The 23,695-nt window shown below is 37.7% G+C and overlaps 1 protein-coding gene across 2 annotated transcripts in view; it reads left to right on the forward strand.

Annotated features, from left to right (window-relative positions):
• Pja2 (praja ring finger ubiquitin ligase 2) overlaps positions 1 to 23,695 on the forward strand; it is a 48,348-nt gene that overhangs the window by 21,055 nt on the left and 3,598 nt on the right. The window contains exons 3-9 of one of the 2 annotated variants that reach the window (XM_005077170.4): positions 951 to 1,151; positions 2,666 to 3,713; positions 13,070 to 13,255; positions 17,915 to 18,100; positions 20,241 to 20,352; positions 20,966 to 21,080; positions 21,425 to 21,546. In XM_005077170.4, coding sequence (XP_005077227.1) covers positions 951 to 1,151; positions 2,666 to 3,713; positions 13,070 to 13,255; positions 17,915 to 18,100; positions 20,241 to 20,352; positions 20,966 to 21,080; positions 21,425 to 21,546 — 1,970 coding nt within the window. The remainder of the gene's footprint in view (positions 1 to 950; positions 1,152 to 2,665; positions 3,714 to 13,069; positions 13,256 to 17,914; positions 18,101 to 20,240; positions 20,353 to 20,965; positions 21,081 to 21,424; positions 21,547 to 23,695) is intronic. The other variant, XM_013118466.3, reaches the window with a different exon arrangement.

A 23,695-nucleotide genomic window follows, 5' to 3' on the forward strand; every position in this document is an offset into this window, starting at 1 on the left:
CCCTGTGAGTTCAAGGCCAGCAAGAGCTACATAGACCTTGTTTCAAAACACAAACAAAATAAAGAATATTATATATGACATGTTATATCCTCGGTAGGTGATCTTATGTAAAGACTTATTTTGAGTCATCTGTAGCTATGTAATATGTGTAAAGATAAATTTCTAACATAATTTAAAACACCCCCTCATTTCTATCATCCACTCCATTCTGGAGGCCGTTCTTTTGGAGGAGGAGTTGATTCTTACATTATTGTAAGAAAGGGTCCCTGTGTAGCTTAGTCTGCCTGCAGTGTATCATCTCCTTGCCTTAGTGCTGGGTTACAGATACATGTCTTCACGCCTGACTTCTTAACATTTACTTTAATTTTTAAAATAGTGGTTAACATCTCAAAATTGTTGAAGGGATTCAATAAAAATAGTACAACGTTTTATAGCATTTGAGAAGTAGAAGTTTGTCATTTCTACTTTGAAGTGATTGTTTTATTTTAATGCAAAACAAAAATAGAAAACTTTCACTTTTTGATTATGCTATATACTGTGAGGAAACACCTGTTCTTACATAGACTATAATAATAAGTATTGACTAAGCAAGTTTAATATATTTGTATATAGTACTATACTGTTTAGTAAAAGGTGCATTACTATTCAAGTTGTTTAAATTTTGGTGGTTTTTCTTAGCTTAATGTCTACCATCTATTTGTAATTTTGAAGATGGTAGCATGTGTTTGATTTTTTTTCTGTGACTATTTCCTTTTAGAGAATTTTATCTGACCCTGGCTTCAGGGCATAGCTATTTACTTGTTGCCATTCGTACACCATTTTAACAAGACGCCTGTTCTGTGGTATTAGTTTAGGAAATGATAGCACATTTGTTGAAGCACTTTTTTCCTCAGCTTGTTACCATAGGAGAGGTCATTGCTGACCTTCTTTAATTTAATTTATATTCTCAGTAATGGATCAAGAATCCAATAAGGCAACTTGGCCTAAACCAGCAGGAGGATATCAGACGATTACAGGCAGGAGATATGGAAGAAGACACGCATATGTCAGTTTTAAGCCATGTATGACCAGGCATGAAAGAAGTTTAGGTCGGGCTGGTGATGATTATGAAGTATTGGAACTAGATGATGTTCCAAAGGAAAGTACCTCAGGTATGTAACATGTAGTCACTCACTTAAAGGCTGTCATTCCAAAATGCATATTTTTGAGTGTAAATATGAATTATTTGAGTATAAATGTGAATTTTCTTTATATTTGGAAATTTTTATCGAATTTAATAGCAGTACCATATACATTAAATATAGAAGACTCCATATGGCCATTCACTAAGATGTAACTAACTGTTATGGCAGTAATCACACAGCCACATCCATCAGCTAACTCCTCTCCCAAGTCTTTGTCTTCATTTGTAAATCTCATCTGTATTTACCTTTACAACAGAAGTGAATGGGTATTCTTTCCACTCACAAGCCTTGCTGGCTCACTCCTAGGGAAGTTCAGGGATTTGTTCTCATTGATTTGCTTATGAAGATAGACCATGCCAAGCTACTAATGTGAACTGAGAGTGTTTTCCCCTTCATGTTATATTTAAGTATCCTTTAGCTTCCTCTAAATAATTTAGCTTAGCTTACTTATCTTTTTGTTATTTTGTAAAATATAAACATCAAAATATCTGATAATAGTTATTCAATTAAACTTTCTTAATTATACAGTGGTTTTAAATGTTACATACAAAGTCCTGTACCATAGTTACATAGTTATGTATTATATATATGTAAAGTTATGTGTATATATATTACATACATAGTTATATATATATATATACATATATATAAACCTTCTAGTTTCAGTTTTCTGGTTCTAAACTAACTGGATAATATTAGAATATTTTCATTGTCATTTGTATATCAGAATCTGAATTGCTAGCTAAATCACTCCAATAAGAATCTTTTCTAAGGTTAAATTTCAATTATTTTATGACTTATGTATTTGGTTATAACAGATCTCAGTATTTTCATGAAATTGATAATAATAAAAGATAGTTTAAAATAATTATAGATTTTCTTCAAGTGTCAGAATTCTGACAAAGTATGGCAAACTGAATCAGTGTACTCACTTTTCAGTTGTATCTCTAATACCTAAATTATAAATGTATTAATGGTACATTTTGGCTATAGAAATCCAATGCATGTCTAGAAACTTGTTGTAATTTTTTAATTAATACCAAAATACAATTAAAATCTCATTTGTCATAGATCTATTACCTGGGAATAAAATTAAACAGTCATAGATTTTTTTTGAAAAAAATTTAAATTTTGTAATTTAAAGGTAACTTTGGAGAGTAGTTGGAGCATAGATTATTCTGACTGCTTGTTTCTCATTATGTAGCTTCCAATTAGCTTCTTTTTTGTCCTAGAGAAGATTTTCAATATTGGGACTTTAGTTTTTTTTTTTTTTTAAAGTCTGTAAAAGAAACACAGGGAGGGTAATGAGAGGCTGTCCAGGGGCAGAACTGAGTTCACAGTGTACCCAGTCTGACTGTAGTAGAGTAGCAATATGGAAGCACTTGGCAGATTGTCATTATGATTCCCAGGGATCTGATGTTATATAAAATGTCATCTAAATTAATCCCTCCAAATTGTTTTCTTCTGTTCTTTTTATGAAGGTTCCAGTTCATTGGATCAAGTCCATTCTTTACCCAGTGAACCTACATTTGAAAAAAGTGGATCAGAGATTCCCACTTGTGGCCTGGCACTGACCCAAACCACTGAGAGCAGTTCACGCAGTGCCACAGCGTGTCATAGTGAGGGCGTCAGGGAGGCCTTAGAAAGCAGGACAGGTCTTCAGCACCACGCTGAGGCAGAGTACACTCCAGCAGTTTGTAATGTCTCAAGTGTCCAGAATGGAATTGTGTTGGCTCCTACCGACTCTGATGATCCAGACAGCAGACGGGATGAGAATAGTGGTTCTCTTCAGCTCTCTGCAGAAGCTGTGGAAGGTAGCATGTGTCAGGAAGTTTTAGGCAGTGCAGGCTTTGAGCTGGGAAAGGGAGAGGTGGAGATGTCCACTGACCTCTCACCATCTGCTCCCTCTCTCAGCTGTGAAATGAGGGATGGGTTTGAAGAGCTAGATTCAGCACCTATAGAGAGCAATTCTGCGGATGCTGAGCTTGTCCATCACAATAGACAGGGATTTCAGAGGGCTTCTGAAGATGGCATTGTTAGAGAGAGGCAACAAGGTAATACTGACCAGGAAAGACAGACAGAAGGATCAGCTGGACATGCAGACTGTGTTCCAGGGCACATCTGTAGTGAACAGAATACTAGTGACAGAGCCAGCCACCATGGAAGCTCTCCTGAGCAGGTGGTAAGACCCAAAGTCAGAAAAGTGGTAAGGCCAGGCCAGGTGGACCAGGACAACGGTTTTAATAGGCATGAGGCCAAACAAAGGAGTGTTCAGAGGTGGAGAGAGGCTTTAGAAGTTGAGGAGTGTAGCTCTGATGACCCTATAATTAAGTGTGAAGACTACGATGGAGATCATGAGTGTATGTTCTTGACTCCACCGTACTCAAGAGTTGCACAGAGGGAAACAGAACGTAATCGTGCAGCATCAGAGAACGGAGCTACAGCTTCGGGAAGGCAAGAAGCTCGGGATAATTCCTTTTGGAATGGCTGTGGAGATTATTACCAACTCTACGACAAAGATGAAGACAGGTAAGCTTCATGCAGTTTTTGGTTGACGTGTATTGAGCAAAGTTTTCTTTTTTAAAAATGTTATATATTCATTATACCAAGTCTAACATTGTCACACATGCACATCTTGTGCTTTGCCTAGCTGCCATGTTTTACCCTATCTCTCCACCTTGCTGGCTACCTTTCTCTTCTCAGATCCTCCCCTCCACTGTCATGTCGGGGTCCTCCCCTGGAGGAAGCATGCAGTTGTTTTCTGGGTCTGACTTGTTTTGCTTTACATGATAATCCCTAGTTCCATCCAGTTCTGTCTCTGCCCTCTCTCCCCAGAATTCTCCTCCTCTGGTAGCCCCGCCTATCTTCCTGCCTGGCTATTGGCTAATTTGTTTTTATTCATCAACTAATAAGAGAAACATATATACAGAAGGACATCCCCCATCATCATACCCTGCTCTTTATGAATGAACAAAGCTACACTGTATATGTACATCACACTTTCTTTCCCCTTTCGTATGTTGATGGACATTTGGTCTGACTCCTCAGTTTGGCTATTGTGAGTAGAGTTGAGATAGAGCCAGTGAGATGGCTCAGTGGGTAAGGGCTCTGACTGCCGAGCTGACCCTGGTGACCTGAGTTCAGTTCCTGTGCCTCACAAGGTGGAAGGAGAGGATTGATTCCCAGTAGTGGGTTTCTGACCTCTATCTGTGAACTGTGGCACACTTACATTTACATACCTACACATGCACATGTGAAATAAATGTGATTTTAAACTTGAACTAGTGCTGAAACAAACAAATGTGATATGCTGACTTAGATTTCTTTGTATATTTATACCCAAGGTGGTATGGCTTGGTCATATTGTAGTTCTGTTTTCAGTCTGTTGGGAATCTTCATACAGATTTCCATAGTGACCATACAAATTTCCATTCCCATTAGCTGTATGGATTCCTCCGCTTGTACATGCGCCCTGACATCAGGGGTTTGCTTGCTGGCTTACAGCCATTCTGACTAGGGTGAAATAGATTCTCAGTGAAGTTTTCTTTTCCTTGGTAGCCAAGGGTGCTGAACCTTTTGTACTATTTTTTGGCTATTTGTACTTGGGAACTATCTGTTCAGTTTATTTGACCATTTATTGATTATATTAGCATTATTGTTTCTTTGTGCTTGTTTATCTGTATTAATCCTTGTTGGATGTATAGCTGGAAAAATTTTTTTCTCATTTCTAGACTCTTTACTCTGTTCAAGTGTTTTATTGTCAGTCCTGCCCATCAGAAAATCGTTGCCTATTCCTGCACCTTAAAGTGATTTGCATTTTTTTGAGACAGGGTTTCTCTGGTCTTGTAGAAGGGTGGGGGGGATAAGAATCAACTTTGACTGTTCTGCAGGTAGATGTTTAGTTCCTCCAGCACAATTAAAGAGACTGCCTTTGCCCCAATGTGGGCTTTTGGCTTCTTTGTCAGAATCAGGTGGCCATAGCTGATGGGTTTGTTTCTAAGTTCCCTGTTTTATTGGTCTGTCTGTTAGCAAAGTGCTATAAAGATATGCTGTCCTATGTGATAGAAACTAGACATCTTGATGGTCGGATACTCTGAGTACACACCATGCATGCAAACTGCAGAGTATTTTGCTTTCTTTGAGGCGTTTTAATAGTTTATGATACTAGTCTTTCAGATACATGATTATTACAAAGAGTATAGATACTGATTATTTTAATTCATGGTATTCCAGCAAATGAATTGCAAAGTATGAATGTATTGGATTTTTAAAAAGTATGTGTTAACACAATCTGTTTAAACAGTGAGTAAAGTCACTGTTGATTGACAGCACTGCATTCCTTAGTTAATAGTTAATGTTGCCCATTTCTTTCTTCATTGGGTCCTTGTTCTCTCTTCCTTTCACTAAGCTTACTTCTTACTTTAAAAAAAATAATTTCTGAGTATGGTAGTATAGACATGTAATCCCATCATTCTTGAGGTTGAGGTACAAAGATCATGTATTTGAAGCTGGTCTGGCCTACATAGGGAGCCCATATTTCAAGCAAAAATTTCCATTAGCAGTTCTGTATGGTAGGTACAATTTTTTCCTCTGTCATAGATGAGGAAACAGGTATAGAGAATTAAGTAATTGGTGTGTGTAAGTGTGATAGCTGTGAATCCAACAGGCTATACTCTATGATCGTACTGTTATTGTCAAGACTCTTTAACTCCTTTTCAAACATAGATGTGTTCCCCCTTCTCCACACCATAAAGCAGCGAAGGGCAGGCGTGCAGTTTTTTCATGCAGCTGCTCTGTTTTTATTGCCACAGTCCAGATTTTTGTGCATCTTTTTAAGCTAGTTACAACCCCAACAGTTCTCAGTTATACACATATTTTGTGAACTATTAAAAGATTATTTTAACTAGAAAATAGCACAAAGAGAATTTACTAATTTGGACCTACTGTTTGTTTCATTTTTTAAATTGAAAGAAAACTCTTTTTTTTAATTTTACTCTCAGAATTTAGTACATTACAAAAAGACCAGGTACTGAAGGAGAGAAAAACAAAAACAAACAAACAAACAAAAAACAGAGAAAGGAATTGAGGAAAACAACAACTGTCATATCACTGAAAAATGTGTTGAAATTGATCAAAAAATGGAAAATGTACAAACTCAGTGTCAACTTCTAACTTGGTGTTTACCCAGAGATAATTCCTTATGTGCTTTGTATAGACTTCATTAAGCCATTCCCAGATTCTACTGTGCTGTATTTGACAGCTGTTTCATATAGAAATGTAGATTAACTAGGATTGTGCTATTTATTTAATTCAGCAGAAATATTAAATGTTTGATCAGATGACATTGTTATAAATAGTAACTAAATCCATACTTTGACTAAACTCTAGATAAACAAATTTCTCAGAGTACCTACTATTGTTTAAGTTGAGAGTAAAGTTATTTCCCAATTTACATGTATTAGTTGGAATTCATGGTCTTTTATTCAAAATCCACAAACTTTCAAAATCATAAATTGGCCATAAAACGTGATTTGAGATTACTTGGACACTTCCAAGCAATCATATTTTGCTCATGAAATATGTATATGTTTCATAACTATTTTCTGGCTTGGATTCTATTGGGTGATGTTAGTCATTGCCTATGAACTTGGAAGAAAAGATTTAAATTCCAAAATATTCAGCTCCAGTATCTTTTGATTTGATAGAGTCTCTGTGTACTTCTAGATTACTATTTAAAAAAAAAAAAAGACAGTGTAAGGTTGTTACTTTTTCCAACGGCACATTTCTTGAAAATTATTTAACTTGTCTGTAACTGCACCATTGTGGATCCACTAAAACAAAGAAAGACCCTTAAGCTTTACATGGTTTTTCAAATTAAACTGTTAAAAATCTTTTAAAAAATTAAAATCAGCCTTAAGACAAAGTATAGGTGTCTTCATGGGTTCTTCTTTTTTTTAAAAAAAAATTGTTGGACTTTTTCTGCCCAGTTGTAGGACATGTATTTGTCTAGGGAAATTTTAAATGATTGTAACATGTTTTCATAGTATACTTGGAAGTGATGTCAGTATTATGAACAGTGATAAATTTTTGTAAATATAATGGACAGTAGGAGAAACATTTGTGTTAATAAAAACCTTTCTTTTCAACTCTGTTGCAGTATATTGACTGGTAGAACTTGTAGTTGGGTGTGCCAGAATATTGGGAGTTAAAACACCCTGAAATGCTAGAATAGGTTATGTTGTTTATTTAAGAGTTACAGAAATTAGGCCGGCTGGTGGTTGCGCATGCCTTTAATCCCAGCACTCGGGAGGCAGAGGTAGGCGGATCTCTGTGAGTTCGAGGCTGGGCTGGACCGATAGCCTCCAAAACAATACAGAGAAACCCTGTCTCGTAAAACCAAAAAAAAAAAAAAAAGGGTTACAGAAATTAGAAATGGAGACACACATCTGTAGTCCCAGCACTTGGAAAGTAGAGGTAGAAGATCAGGAGGTGTTCATGGTTTTCTTTGGCTGTGTAATAAGTTCAAGGCCAGCATGATCTGCAGGAGATCCCGTCTTTAAAAAAACAAAAATACAATTACAGAATAAATTCTGAGAAATAATGAGTCTACTGTAGACACCGATTGTATTTTGTAATATTTAAAATGTATTATAGGATTGAACTAATTCAATTCTGTCTTATGCTCTTATCTGACTCTGCTAAGTATTCCTGCTAAGGATGCCTTTTAATCTGGTACTAGCCTAATACCAAAATGGAACAGCCACAGACTCTAGCTCAATCTGACCTTCACATGTTGACTTTCTGTGAGGCTTGAATAGCAGTACACTGGAGAAAGGGGAAAACAGTGATCATTTTTCTAACGTGTCTTGAGAAGGAATGTATACAGAACTTCGAGTCTGTAAAAATGTTTTTAGAGTTAATTCTCTCCTTTGTAAAACTCATCACTAATATATTTTCAAAGATATTTTCGTTATATTTATATTACAAAGGCAACATTTATCAAGAATACAACTAAAATTCATTTGGACACTATTAGATATTTTAATCTGGCTACTTTAAAATAATAGGTGCTCACCAGGTAAGAACATTTTGTTGCTCTTGCAGATAACTCAGATTCAGTTCCCCGTAGCCACATAGTGGCTCACAACCATCTATAACTCCCAATTCTAGGGGATCTGATACCCTCTTCTGACCTCTGTAGGCACCAGACATGCATGTGTACAGATAGACACCAAGTAAAAGTTAAATACACATACATAAATCTAAAAACTTTTAGTAATGAATATTATAAGTACAAAAGAATTTGACTAATAGGTAGTCACTATCTTTCTTGAAAAAATCTTAAGTGATGGCTTACTCATACTAGAACATTGCAGTCTATAGGATAAACATTTCTGCCAGTAGCATTGTTCTAGGCTGTTTTACAGACAATAAGTGCTCCATTATTGAATTAGACCTGCAAGGGGAATTTTAACAGGCAGCATATAATGATCAGACCTGGACTCAAAAAGGACTGTAGTAACTGAGGACAAGAGTTAAGTTAGGGAGAGGGTAGGAGTGGGGAGAGGGCTAGCTTGCTTTCCATAGGACTAGCTACATTTTAACCTTGGGCCCGTTTGAAGAGAGACATGCCATTTACTGATCATTTCTTATAGCAGAACTTAATCTTGCTTAAAATGTTAAGTAAAGCAAAACAAAAAACACCTTAACATAGAGGAGAACCTTTCGAGACAAATCATTTTAAGTTGGGCCTGGAGTCACAGATATACAGGAGGCCAAAGCAGGAGGATTGAAACCTGCCTGGGATACAGAGTGAGTTCAAGGCCAAATGGGCTACTTAGCAGGATCCTAACCTCAACATACAAAATAGAAGTAGGTTGGAGATACAGCACAGTTGGAGAGTTTGCTTTGTGCGTGTGAGACCCTAGGTTTAATCCCTATAACCACACAATTGCAAAGCAAAAAACCTGTTTTTGGTGATAGTGTTGGGAGAGTAAAGTGCAGATTAGCTTTCTGAGTATAATTTGCTATATTAAAAGGTACCAGACTCTGTTACAGGTATTCTGCAAATATGTAACAATGCTCTCCATTCCCATGGTGACCACCGCCTTACAGAGAAAGGAACAGAATACCCAAGTTCATTTCTGTAAGACTGAGATGGACTCTTTCCTGTTCCATGTAGGTTGTCTGAATCTCACACACAAAGAGCTTTTCTGATATGCAGGTACCACAGCCAAGAAAATATCAGACATCCACAACCAGCCAGAACAACTCCTAAATCACTTGCTCAAACATTTTTATAGACATTCCTGACTTATTTTCAAAAATAATTTAGTAATCCCAGCACTTGGGAGGCAGGGACAGGTGGATCTCTGAGTTTGAGGATAGCCAGGGTTGCTGTAGCAAGAGAAATATTATCTTGAAAAATCAAAAAGGAAAAAAAAATAATTTAGGAGCAAAGTAAAAAATTGCATACCTCTGTAATCTTCATGTGGTTTGTCACTGGCATTGTCCCTAGGTAGCACTTACAGTTACATTCAAAATCAGTAACTTAAACATTACCCGCTTTAATCATTTAGTTGACAACCAAATAGTTTTGTAAGTATGCTTTTTAATAATTGAGACGATTATGCGATGTATCTAGATCATAATCACTCCCAACTCCTCCCAAACCGCCTCCTACCTCACCTTCAGGTCTATAACCTTTTCTACTTCTTCTTTTTCATTATAAGCATCTACTTTAATAATGCAATCAAATGAAATACTTTATTTGTAAATCTTAAGTGAAAGTGAGATCCAAAGAAAGTACCATCCAAAAGCAATGTCTCATTCCCTGACTCCCTCAGGACGTGGTTGGTTTGTCTTTCTAGGCTTATATATACACGTATGTGTGGCATTCAGGGTAAACCCATGTCCATATGGTGGTAGCCTTTGTCTGAACCTCAATTCTGAGGACAGTCCTTAGAGGATCACTAGAGAGGATATTTTTGATTTTGTGAACAAACAAAAAGAGAAAAAGGATTTAATTTGAAATATATAGAATTACTTATATTCTAACCATTTCCAATTGGAAAAAAATCTTAATTTCTGTGTCATAAAGAAACAGGTAACCTAGTTTGGGTGATGGTCTAGTTTGCTGATCATTAGTGTAAAAAAAGACTAAAGTTGGGTTTCCCAGGAAGCTGATGTCGCCAAGACAAATGAGCTGGAGTAGAGTAGCTTTTCTTTGACACATAAAAGAGAAAAATAGTGGTGAGCAGTAAGTAACCTCACCGAAATATCTACATACCATGCTTTAAAAGAAGCTAATGGGTGCCTTTTAAAACTATTCACCACTTTGCAAAATTATACTACATATTTTGTTTCCATTTCATTGTAAACTTGAAATGTGAATATTAATAATGTCACTTTATAAATGAGGAAATCAAACATACAGAAATTATTCTGGATTCTAAGCCATATTCTAACTGGTTTCAAAACTTGTTCATAGAAATTGGATAACATCAATAGTATTTGTGTCTCCAGTAAAGGTATTGGCTATGGCAGTAGTAGGAAGTTGTGATGCCCTCTGACCTTCTGAGCCAGTTTAGGCTTTTAGAGCTACAAATTAGTAACAAAATTATGTTGTCATAATTAATAACATTCACATTGAAATAGTATAAAATATGTTCATGTATTTCTATTATTCATCACAAATATACACATACTTTTGGAACATTCTTATAAATGCCTACTGTTGGCCTTTCTCAAATCATATAATGCCAACAAAATTTTATATTTGAAGCTGTGTGATTAAATAATCTTTAGTACCTACTGAGAGCTTATAAACATTTATCTCTTCTGTCATCTTAGAAACTGCTGGTAAGTTACTGGGATACTGAATTTATATTTACATAACTAGAAAAATACCTTAAATCAGTGATATTTTGTTATGTTTGTTCTAGTAAAGCAAGAAAAAAGTAATTGATGAACTGGGCATCTCCCAGAACTAGAGCAGGGTGAAAGAGTTGCTCCAGAGATACAGTTATTCGGAAGGTGGATGTGAAGCATAGGAAACAGCTTATTGACGGCATCTTAGTTCATCAGCCACAGCTCAGTTCATCGACTAAGGCCATCCGTAGCCAACCAGGGCTTGGTGGAACTAAGCTGTAGGTTGTTTTAATTTGTTAAGCCCAAGCCCATGGTGAACGCTTAAGAAAAATAAAATGCGGTGTCAGAGAAGTAGCTGCAGTACAATGATTTGGACTGAATAAGCCAGATGCTCAGTCCATGAATAATTGCCCCCCTTAAAGGCAATTTTACCTAGAAGTATCTTGAAAGAAATGAAGTCTGGTCTAGTCCTGAAGGGTGAGAGGCACCAAGTGTCTGGGAAAACACTGTAATTCAGAGAGAAAGCCCTGAAGTAAAACACCAGTGCATGTGTCAGGAACACAAGCTAGTTACAAGGAGGGAGTGGTGTGTTGTTGTGATTACAAGTGTTATTCAAAGGGTCTGTGATGCTTTTTTTGTAAGTTAGCGTTTCCAAAGTAAGTATGTCAAGTGGCACACTGGTGAAGGCCTGTGATGTTCATCAGTGCTTATTGGAGTGAGTTTAAAAACCTCCTGGCACATCACACCTGGGATTTAATATACAATCCATGCTGTAACTAAATGTATTTCATTAAAATATGTTATTAAGGAAATGGTTTTGCTGACGGTTATTAGTATCTTTTTGTTTTGTAGACGTACAGTGATTGATAAAACTTTCTTGTCTCTCACATAAGCTGAACAGCTGTTAGATACTATTAGATGGTTATATTCACCTAATATGTGAGAAATCAAAGCCACACAACAATTTTCACAACTGATAAGAGGTGGATTTAGGAAAACTAACGTAAGAACCTGTGTGGCCATCTTTTGTACTTTAGTGAACACTGCAAATACTGAATTGTAGAAAATTGTGAGAGTGGTCGATGTTTATCTTAAGGTTGTGAAATATTGCTTTAAGGAGAAAAGAAAAAGCTTTGAGCAGTCTGTGTAACTCTGCTGCGAAGGTACCAGTTAACGTATTAGTTGAAATGATGGTAATGTTCAGAATGTATTTTTTAAGTGAGTTGAGGAATTTAGGAAAATCAGTTAATAGATTCTATAGTTATAGACTTGTAAAAAATCACTTGGATGTTTTTGTTATTGTTGCTGCTGCCATATTGTGGTTTTTTTATAGTAGTAGAAGTGAAGAAAAAAGTATTAGGATGTAAGAGTCATATACAAAATAGAATGGGAAATAAAGGATTTGAACAAAGAAAATTGGCAAAGAGTTAAAAATAAGTAGCTTCCAAAATAAAAGCATAGGACTCTCCATTTAATAGAAAGTAAGATAGGGGACTCATCTGGCAGATGGATTTCTATAGTAAAAATATCATTTGAAAGGAGTGAAAATGCTCAGTGTCTAGTTAGTATTATAAGAGCTTAAGAAAGTGTTCATCACTGGCTAGGAGGGGCACTATGAGTATTAATAATATCGGCCCAGAGTCTGTAAGCACTTAAAAAAAGGGGTCAGTATGCAATTAGAAAATAGTTTCATTTAGATCATGTGAGTAGTACATACATTAGTCATTCCAGATACTATTTTTGATTCCCAAATGACATTTAGAGTTTTATGTAGAAATATGTCAAAACTCTTACATATGCCATGATCATTTGAAGGAGTTGCATTCTGTTGAGTGTTTCTGTTTTTGTTTCTGTTGTTGTTGTTGTTTTGGCTTGGTTTTGAGTTTTGAAAAAGAATGAGCACTGGACTAAGCAAGGGCATTCTTCAGTAGTCCTAGGTATCCCGTAATGCCTGATGGCTGTCCTCCTGATCCGAGGAACTCAGTAGTGACAGTACTTTTTGTTCTGGTTCGCAGTTCAGAGTGCAGCGATGGGGAATGGTCGGCTTCTCTGCCTCACCGATTTTCTGGTACAGAAAAAGATCAGTCCTCAAGTGACGAGAGCTGGGAGACTCTGCCAGGGAAGGATGAGAATGAACCTGAGCTACAGAGTGATAGTAGTGGCCCTGACGAGGAGAACCAGGAGTTGTCTCTGCAGGAAGGGTATGTTTAACAGTGCACTCTGCAGGAGTGCTGTACATCACATTCACATGGTGTGTGTACGGCAATTACATTTATAAGCCCATGTTGAACAAATAAGTGACTTCACATGGTGCTTTGGTATTTTGTAGGGAACAATTTTAAATGCTAGCAGTTTCAGTATTTTTGTGAATATATAATGTATGTTTTTGTGTTACTTTATAACAGAAATTTGAGCATTTAAAACAGTAGTTCTATGACTTCCTAATGCTGTGACCTTTAATACAGGTCCTCATGTAGTGACCAAACCAGATCATTTTGGTACTTGATAACTGTAATTTTGCTACTTTTAGGAGTTGTAATGTAAATATTTTTGGAGATATTTAGAGGTTGATTTAAAAGGTCATCTCAGCTAAGTTAGGAATAATTGAATTAATACTGCCCATTGCCATACAATGAAGAGACTTGGGAAAACAGTTTGCCCTGAGGTAAATCAGTGCAGTAAATTATACTTAGAATGTCATGTCGTTTAAGTGATTTATTCACAGAAATGGAGGCAGTTAGTTGCAAATAAAGATTTAATATGTTTTTATCTAGCTGGATTGGATAGTATTGAGAACATCAGTGATGTATGGTAACCATCTCTGACTTTATAACTTGAATGGAAATATTCCTAAGCGAGGGTTCTCAAGTTAAGTGGTGAGAAGCCAAATGAAGATTGATGGTTTTGTTAGCCCATCTCTGTTGCACTTCTATCTTCTCTGTTGTAGCGCGTGAGCCAGTGGCTCTCATCTGAGCAGTCCTTACCCATCCCAGCCTTTCACCAATGGGAAAGGGTGAAATTGTCCATCTCCTCATCCCCACCCATCTGTGTGTCTCTGAGTGTGTCTGTGTCTATTATTTTAGAAGCTGTTGTTTCTTGCTATCTAGAAACTACTCATTTTCTATGTTTACTTTTTTCTGGTCTTGTACTTTGTTTAAAGTGTTTGCTGAATCTGTAAGCTTTCTGGGAGGATCTCTAGGGTCTTCTAAGAGTAGAGACATGCTGTCTACAAATAGGTGGTTTCTGGGAGGATCTCTAGGGTCTTCTAAGAGTAGAGACTTGCTGTCTACAAATAGGTGGTTTCTGGGAGGATCTCTAGGGTCTTCTAAGAGTAGAGACTTGCTATCTACAAATAGGTAGTTTCTGGGAGGATCTCTAGGGTCTTCTAAGAGTAGAGACTTGCTATCTACAAATAGGTAGTTTCTGGGAGGATCTTTAGGGTCTTCTAAGAGTAGAGACTTGCTGTCTACAAGTAGGTAGTTTCTGGGAGGATCTCTAGGGTCTTCTAAGAGTAGAGACTTGCTGTCTACAAGTAGGTGGTTTCTGGGAGGATCTCTAGGGTCTTCTAAGAGTAGAGACGTGCTGTCTACAAGTAGGTGGTTTCTGGGAGGATCTCTAGGGTCTTCTAAGAGTAGAGACGTGCTGTCTACAAGTAGGTGGTCTGACCTCTTTCCTGCTTGTTGTTCTGCCTCTCTTCTCTCTGGCTGTAGTGATCTAGGCAGGACATGAGTGAGAGTAGAGAGCAGACACCTCACGCCTAATTTCAGAGGGAAGCATTTTTAATCACATTATGTAATAACAACTTCTTACCTATCTTACGGGATTCTACCAAGAATATTGAATTTTAAATATTTTCATTATAAAAATTAAAGCACAATCATTTTGGGCTGTCACTCATAGGAATTTTTGTTGTTAGGCTTCTTGATACTTCTCCATCTTGCTTTTTAAAATAAACCAAACATCATCATGTAATCATACTTTAATGATGATTGTTTGCTATTATTTTGCATAGGATGTAAATGTTGACATCTTTAAGTAGGCATGGTTTCTAGACTTTGATTTCAGTATCAGTTTGATACTTATTTTCCTTTTAAAATGTTTTTTTTTCTGTTTCTGTCGTTAAGATGTCATTCTTGATAAACGTTAGCATTGGGTGATGAAACACCATCTAGCTATTTTATTATGAAGGGATATCTTTGATTATTTAAATTTTTATAATGACAGCTAAATTGTTGCAATTTTTAGTTTATATTATATTTAGATTATATTTTCCTTGGACTTATATTGACATTTGTACTTCTTGAGCTGTATAAATTATATAAATTATTATACAAATAATTTAGTTAGGTATTAAGTATATAAAAGAATTTAGTTAGGAAAGGTATATAATTAGACAATTAAAGAGGCAGTGGTGGCACACCCATTTAACCCCAGCACTCAGGGAGGTAGGGACAGGCGGATCCTGAGTTCAAGGCCAGCTTTGTCTACAGAAGAAGTTCCAGGTTCCAAGGCAGCCAGGATTACTAAACAGAGAAACCCTGTCTTGAAAAAATAACAAAAGAAAAATAAATGGAAGGAAGGGAGGAGGAGAGGAAGAAGAAGGAAGAGGAGGACAGGAAGAAGAAGGAGGAGGAGCATTAATTACAGACTGATGTTTACTACAGCGAGAGGAAGACGGTAACGTGAAAAATGGCAGCTAATAGCAAACATTAATTAGAGTGGTCAGGGGCTGGGCGGTGGTGGCGCACGCCTTTAATCCCAGCACTTGGGAGGCAGAGGCAGGCGGATCTCAGTGAGTTCCAGACCAGCCTGGTCTACAAGAGCTAGTTCCAGGACAGTCTCCAAAGCCACAGAGAAACCCTGTCTCGAGAAACCCAAAAAAAAAAAAAATTAGAGTGGTTGGGGATGCCTCAGAAATTCAGAAATTGACAGGCTCTCCACCCCAGAGACAGAGTTTCTCTGTGTAGCCCTGGCTGTCCTAGTACTAGACCAGTGCTGTGATTAAAGGTGTGTGACACCACTGTATGGCTTCAGAAATTGACTTTTTTATTGAGATCTGAAAGATGAAAATTGGGTGAGCAAAATGATTCATTGGGAAGATACCTACCATGAGGCCTAAGTTTGATTTCAAGATCCTTTTCTGGAAAAAAAAAAATCAAATCCCCTTGCAAGTTGTTCTCTGATTGTTACAAAAATGTGATGGCATGCATGTACACACACACACACACACACACACACACACACACACACACACACACCAAATAAATAAGTAAATAAGAATTTTTAAAGGATTTTTAAGATAAAAGATAAATTTAAGGTAGGGCTATTCAGGCAAAAGAAAAATTAAGTAAGGAAATATTGAAAAAGAAGGGAGTTGGTAAAGTTGGTGATGGTGGTGGAGCTGACGAGATAAAAGTAGGTAGGCACCAGACTTCAGGCCATCTTGAAACTTCTGAAATTTATTCAGAGAGCAGGCAGGGTTCTTCTTTTGGGGGGGGGGAGCGTAGGGTGGCTAAGACAGGGTTTCTTTATGCAGTCCTGACTGTCCTGGAACTCACTCTGTAGACCAGGCTGGCCTTGAACTCACAGAGATCCATCTGCCTTCCTCTGCCTCCCGAGTGCTGGGATTAAAAGCGTGTGCGACCACCTCAGCCAGCCCAGCAGCAGTGAGATTTTTAAATGCAGAATTCACTGATCTGATAGGCAGCTAAAGAGATTGCTGTGTGCTGATTAATTGGAAATAGACTGAAGTTTTTAAAAGAAGAGTGAATTGTTCTGATGAGTGGATACTTGTGAGTTTTAGAAAACAAGCTTGCTAAGCATGTAACTCTGTGGTAGAATACTTGCTGGCATCCATAAAAGCCTGGGTTTGATTATCAGCCTAGGCCTTCTCTCTTCAAAGACAGGGGGAGAAATATTTTGAAGTTTCAAAGTATTTGAAGAGACTATTTTGAAGTTTCAAATAATAAAATAGATTGTTGGATGTGGGAAAATGAGAAACAACTATGACTTAAGTTCTCACTTTGATCACTATATACATATACATGTATATGTACATGTCTTTGCTTTTATAAGGTAAAGCTTAAACAGAATTTTAAAACCTAAAAAGGAACATTCAAAGTATAACTATATAAAAAGATTAAAAGGGAAATACAGTAGTTTAGGCAAACACTAAACTGGAAAGAACTAGAACAGTTATATTAATATTTGCAAAATAAACTTAAAGGTTTTTAAAAAGTAGAATTAGAGGCTGGAGAGGACTCAGTAGTTATATCACTTGCTGAACGGTCTGAGGTCAGAGTTCAGACCTCTGCACCCAAGTCACGTTAGGCATCAGGCTCATGCCTGTGACCCAGCTCAGAGGAGGGCTTGCTGGCTTACAGAGAAAATGCAAGTCCCGGGTTCAAGGAGAGACCCTGCCTCAAAGGAATTGGTGGAGCACTACCGAGGAGGGTCCTTAATCCCTTCTTTTGACTTCTGAGTTGTGTATGCCAGCATGCACAATCTGTACACTCACACACACCTAGACACACACACACATACACACAAAGAAATCTTTCTAAAAGTGTGTGTGTGTGTGTGTGTGTGTGTACAACTTGGGAAAGTTGGTTGTCTCTGCCTGTGGGTCCTGGAGCTTGAACTCCAAGTCCTCAGGTGTGGTGGCAGGAGCTTTGGCCCACTGTGTCATCTCACCAGCCCATTTATTTTCTATTGAAATGCTTTTGCAGGTGAGAAAAACTGTTATTTAGAATCTTAACACTACAAAAATGCAAGTTACATGTAAACATAGAGTAAGTATAAAATACTGTATGATATGAAAACTTTTCCTTTGTTTGCTTCCTTTAAAACGTTTATATTAGGGAGCAGACATCCTTGGAAGAGGGAGAAATTCCCTGGTTGCAGTACAATGAAGTCAATGAAAGCAGCAGTGATGAAGGCAACGAGCCTGCCAATGAGTTTGCGCAGCCGGAAGCTTTCATGCTGGATGGCAACAACAACCTGGAGGATGACTCCAGTGTGAGTGAGGACTTGGATGTGGACTGGAGGTGCGTGGCCATGCTCCTACATGCTGTTACTCACTCAGTAGAGTTACCATGGGAACTGCGTCTGATAGTACGACTAGGCTTCTGCCGGTGTCGTGTCAGATGTCACTCTCTGTATGGACTGTGTCCCTCTTCTCAGCCTGCTTGGACTTCACGTCTTACAGCACTGATTCTAAGAGAGAAGTTTGAAAGGTTGTTGTTTTGAGTGTGTTAATACCTGAAATGATTTCATATTAGAGAAAAGTAGGCAAGATGTAGAGTATTCCCATTATCCCTCACTAAGATCCCTTAAATATTACTGTCTTAGAAGTCTTTATACCATTCTCTCTTTCCCTTTCTCGCTGTATTTATTGTAAGAATTCTTCTGGCCTTTTTATGAATAAGCCACAGACATTTATTTACTTATACAAATTCTAAACTGAATTTCTTAAAAAAAATGAACATTTTCCTACATAACACAGAATTGCTTAAATTGAAAAATTAGTATTGATGTAGTGCTAATAATTTAATCCTCAGAGCTTATTCTAATGTCCATAGTTATTTCACCAGTGACTTTGTAGATAATGTTTATCTGATCTAACCCAGGACTGCCATTGCCTTTAGTTAATGGAGATTTTTGTTTTGTTTTGTTTGTTTGCTTGTTTGTTTTGTCTGGACATATCTTCAGTTAATCCTTGTTTTTCATGCCTGACAAATATCTGAAAAGTTTAGGCCATTTATTTGATGGACTATCCCTCACATTGTATTTTTTCAGTATTTTTAGCAACAACAATGAAAAATTAAATAATTTGTCTTTATAGTACATGTCAGGTGACACTTTATGGCCTATAATTTTGTTACTAGTGCTGTTAATTTTGTTCATCTGGTTATGATGTACCTTTCAGATTCTCATACCATCCAATTACCATTTCCCCCTTTTATGGCTATTTTGAGACTATATATAACCTGTTTATTCTTCAACTATAAAGCTTCCATGTGCTTGGGTTAGCATCCATTAGTAACTCTTGTTTGAAACATGAAGTTTTAACTCTGATCCTTCTTTGGTGCCTAAATTACAACTATGTATCAGGTCCTGAATGTCTGGGTTTGTCTGTACTACTGAGGAAAAGAATGCCTGGGACGGCCTTTACTTGAGTCATTTGAATGGGTTTTCTACAGGAGTGGACGTGCTTGTGTTGTTTTGGTAGACAAATCAGGAAGAGGTGAAAGTTTTAAGTAGAAGTACTATTTCAGTTTTAATGGACCTATTGAAAAACAGTGTGCATGGAAGGACTATTTCTTTAGTGTTATGTGTGCACTCCCATGCCTGGATTTTCAGATTTTGAAAAGTTTGATAATTTGAGAGCCAGGGGAAAAGGTAGGAATCTGACTTGTGGATAAAGGAAGTAGCTTTGACACGAGAGACAAATGTATTTTTTGTGACGGGCTCATAGTCCTTTGGAATCAGAAGTCATAAAAGTGAACAGTTTGGCTGGGCAATGGTGGCACATGCTTTTAATCCCAGCTCAGGGAGGCAGAGACAGTTCAAGGACAGCTGGTCTATAGAATGAGCACCAGACCAACCTTGGTTACACAGAGAAACCCTGTCTTGAAAAACAAAACAACAGAAAATGAGCAGTTTGGGAAAAAGTAATTTTCTAGCCCTTAGTAAGTGAAGGAGGCCTGATTCTTAGCCAAAGGGAAGGAGAGAGACAGAGAAAATAAAATCTTGCAAAACGGAAAGTAAGCAATTTAAAGTGTGTGGGGTCTTGACTAGCAATAGAATTTAAGTACAATAATTTCCTTTCTCATATTTTCACCTTTGCCCAGACTGGAAACTAAAATTAACAGAAAGAAAAATATAGGGAAAGGATTATATGCATAAAAATACTACCATTCATTCAGCAGGCTTCTGAGTCAGAAATACGAAGGGAGAATTTTCTGCGTGTGTAGTAAGGTACCAGGCTGATGAGCAAATGATGTTATTTTAATTCTTTGTATTTAACACTTAGCTTTTCTTTGATTTTTCTGTTCTTCAGCTCACACACTTTTAGTTTTCTCCTTGCAGAACTTGTACAGCCTATCAATATGGTAATATATAATTATCCTTAACTGTGTGATTTCTGACATCGTAGATAAGGATCTTGTTTTTGTTTTCCTTCAGCCTGTTTGATGGTTTTGCTGATGGACTGGGAGTCGCTGAAGCCATTTCGTATGTGGACCCTCAGTTCCTCACCTACATGGCACTAGAAGAACGCTTAGCCCAGGCTATGGAGGTATTTTTACAACAGACAAATACATGGAAAATTGGTAGAATATAAAATAATTTTAAAGCTTTAATGGTTTCCTTTTTTTAGCTTTGCTAGAGAGACAGTGAATAATTTCCTCAGCAATTTAATAACTGCTGAGTAGCTGTTGTTACTAGTATGTATATATGGAGTCACTTGCTGCCATTCCCATTTACTTCAGATTGCAGTGTAGTTATTATCTCATGAAATGAGTGTTTCTAACGGTTTCTTCTCCTGATATGATTGACCTCACATAAGAGCTCTCAAGTTGGAATTGTGACCATTCATCTGAAAATTACAGTTATAGTGAGCAAGTAGATGATTACTGAGACAGGACACATCTTTACTGGTGATAGGTTGGGCTTTCTGCAGATGTGGGTGGGGGGTATGAGTGTGCACGCGTGCGTGTGCATGTGAATGCTGGTGAGACATGGGTATTTGACTTAGTGATCTGGTGGTAGGTCTTTTGAAGGGCGCTAAAGGGACAAAAGAGTAACAGGAATAGAATATGATAAATGTAATTTGATGAGACGACTTAGAAACAGTTCCTGTTACTGTTTTTAAAAGTATCCTAACAAAGAGCTACACTTGTCTTTCTCAGACTGCACTGGCGCACTTAGAGTCTCTTGCAGTGGATGTTGAGGTGGCCAATCCACCAGCTAGTAAGGAGAGCATCGACGGGCTTCCAGAGACGCTTGTTCTAGAAGATCATACTGGTAAGGAAGGTCAATGTTCTCAAGTCTGGGATACCATGTTGTGTGTTTTGATGTATTATTGGGGCACCTAGGGGGCCAATTAGTTGATCATTTTTATAAGCCAGAAGCTGACAAACTTCCACCTCATAGAAAATGCTTAATAAAATGATAGAGACCAAATGTTTGCCTGGTCAACTTTTTAAAGAAGGAATGTTCATGACATTCTAAAATAGCATGCTAGAACATGCTTGCCAGTTACTTGATAAAATCGCCTCTTGCGTCTTCCATAGCTGTCGCAGTGATTAGTGTTGCTAACCCTGAACTCGCCTTGTGGTTTGACGGGCGTGTGTTGTCTGTGTTCTCAGCTATTGGCCAGGAGCAGTGCTGTCCCATCTGCTGCAGCGAGTACATCAAGGACGACATAGCGACAGAGCTGCCGTGCCACCACTTCTTCCACAAGCCTTGCGTCTCCATCTGGCTCCAGAAGGTGAGCTTCAGAACGCTTCCTTAACGTTAAACCCCCTGTAGTTTCTCTATGGGGCCATTGTACCGACCTACGCATATATCCAGAGTGATTTCACATTAAAGACTCGTTTCCTTTTGTAGAAATTCAGACAACAGTAACTATCTAATATATTTTTCATTATAGCCCTGAAACCGGTTTCAAAAACATGTCAAAAGATTCTTTTACAACACCTGAAGTATACTGTAATAATAAAATAGTGTTCTGCAAGTGTACACGGGTGTCGCTGGAAATGTATGAGAAATGTACAGCCAAGCAAATAACCCTCTCCTAGTGTTTATGTGCTGCCTTAAAGACTCACCAATAATTTCAAGTGTGTTTGAGTTTCCTTGGAAACAGTTACTTCCATCCCATGGTCTCTGCTGGCACATGAGGGTACCTACCCTCTGGCTTAGTAGAGACCCTCCAGTTCCTGGCTTGGCATTTCCTTGTGGTTATAGCTCCCTCTTCCCTTCAAACACTTCTTCCCATCCCCCTCACCTCTTTCTCTGCTTTCTTTCTGCTTTACTCTTCACTGTCACTTTATTCTCTTAAAACTTCATTTAAAATCTCTGAGCTCTAGTGCAGAAATGTTCACTATTCATTTATAAAATCTGAGAAATCATTGTTGGGTTGCCTCCTCTGCTGGGGTTAAGGGTATACTCACTTGGTCCTTTCTCATCTGCCAAGATCTGTAGTATTCCTCTGAATCCCTCAGCTGCGACTTTGCCCTACCTCCAGTAAGCAATGTTCCCACCTGCCAGTGGGCGCATTTATATGAACCCCAGTTGTTGACATTTGGGGGATTGTCTTTTGTTTTTATTCTCCCACAAAAGGATTACACAGTCTTTTTTAATACACAATTTTAAAATTTTATTCCTGAGTACTTTTTCTCTGCCCAGACATTAAAAACATTTTACTTATTTGCTTTTCTCACCCAAAATAATTTGTTTTGGTTGGAATTTGTTAATGGAACACAAAAAATATCCATGAAATGCAGTGTTCTTTTAAGTTGAAGTCAGGAGTTTGACTCCTGATTACTGCTGGCTTTTTCTTTTTAATTTTAAGAATTAAATTGTTATGGTGATGTGTATATCACACCACGTTGTGAGAACTAGAGTGATATATAGACTAGGAGGCAATCAGTGCCTAGTAAATGTTAAAACTAAATTACATCAGTCCTACTAGCAAAAATTAGAGATGGCTTATTAATAATGAAATGGCAAAAAGAAGCTTAATTTATGGCACAAATTACAAAGACCTGCCAGCAAACTTGAGTAAACTGCATATGAACAGAATGATTGCTAATCAATTAGTGCAGATAATGGGTGTTTCAAGTCTCTTGAGACTTCTGGCATTCCAAGTGATTTTTTTTCTTTAACTGCTTATTTGGCATTGTGTTGATTATAGTATAGATGGCTGTATTAAACAATATAATCTGTCTACCTTGAATTTTATATAAAGTTGAAATAGTCCATATTGAGTTTACTGTATTACCTATAACCAAATGTAAGTTAGCAGAAGTTAAGGTGACATTAAGTGGGAAGGAGCGTGTAATCCCTGTGCATGATGGCAGAGGTGACAGTACTGAGAAGATATTTCTGAAATGAGTGGCACAGCAGTGTATGCACCTGAGCCTGAGGTTGTGCCCACTCCTGAGCACCAGCCTGTCGCTCTCACTTCTCGCCCGTGACAGTTGCCTGCTTGGTTCCTCGTCCTCACTGGAGGTGTTACCTAAGCTGGAGCTCAGCTCATGTTGCTTTGCTTGCCCCAAAGGGGAGAGCCTGAGGTTGGCTTTCTTTCTCTTGCAGGGTAGTAGAATAGTGGATTCCTGTCTTGGGTTTCAAGGCTTTCTGTGCTCTAGCCCCCAGGCTGTCTGTTGATATGTTATTCTGTAAATTTTGTCATGTTTCTGTACATTTGTTCCTGAAGACTGGCTTCCCTCCATCCCATGTGTAAGATGAGGTGATCTAAGTAGATAAGCTGGAACCTTACCTTTTCTGTCTTGGATATAACAGGCTTTCTTTACACGCTCATTTAGTTATAGAGACTTAAGAAGGACACAGTACAGTCAGTTTCAGAAACCACTAGATGATTCCCCTGTGTTTGCCTGCTTCATCCACACAAAGGACTG

Source organism: Mesocricetus auratus, unplaced genomic scaffold, assembly GCF_017639785.1.
Source record: "Mesocricetus auratus isolate SY011 unplaced genomic scaffold, BCM_Maur_2.0 Super-Scaffold_100010, whole genome shotgun sequence".
In the NCBI taxonomy this organism is placed as follows: Eukaryota; Metazoa; Chordata; class Mammalia; order Rodentia; family Cricetidae; genus Mesocricetus; species Mesocricetus auratus.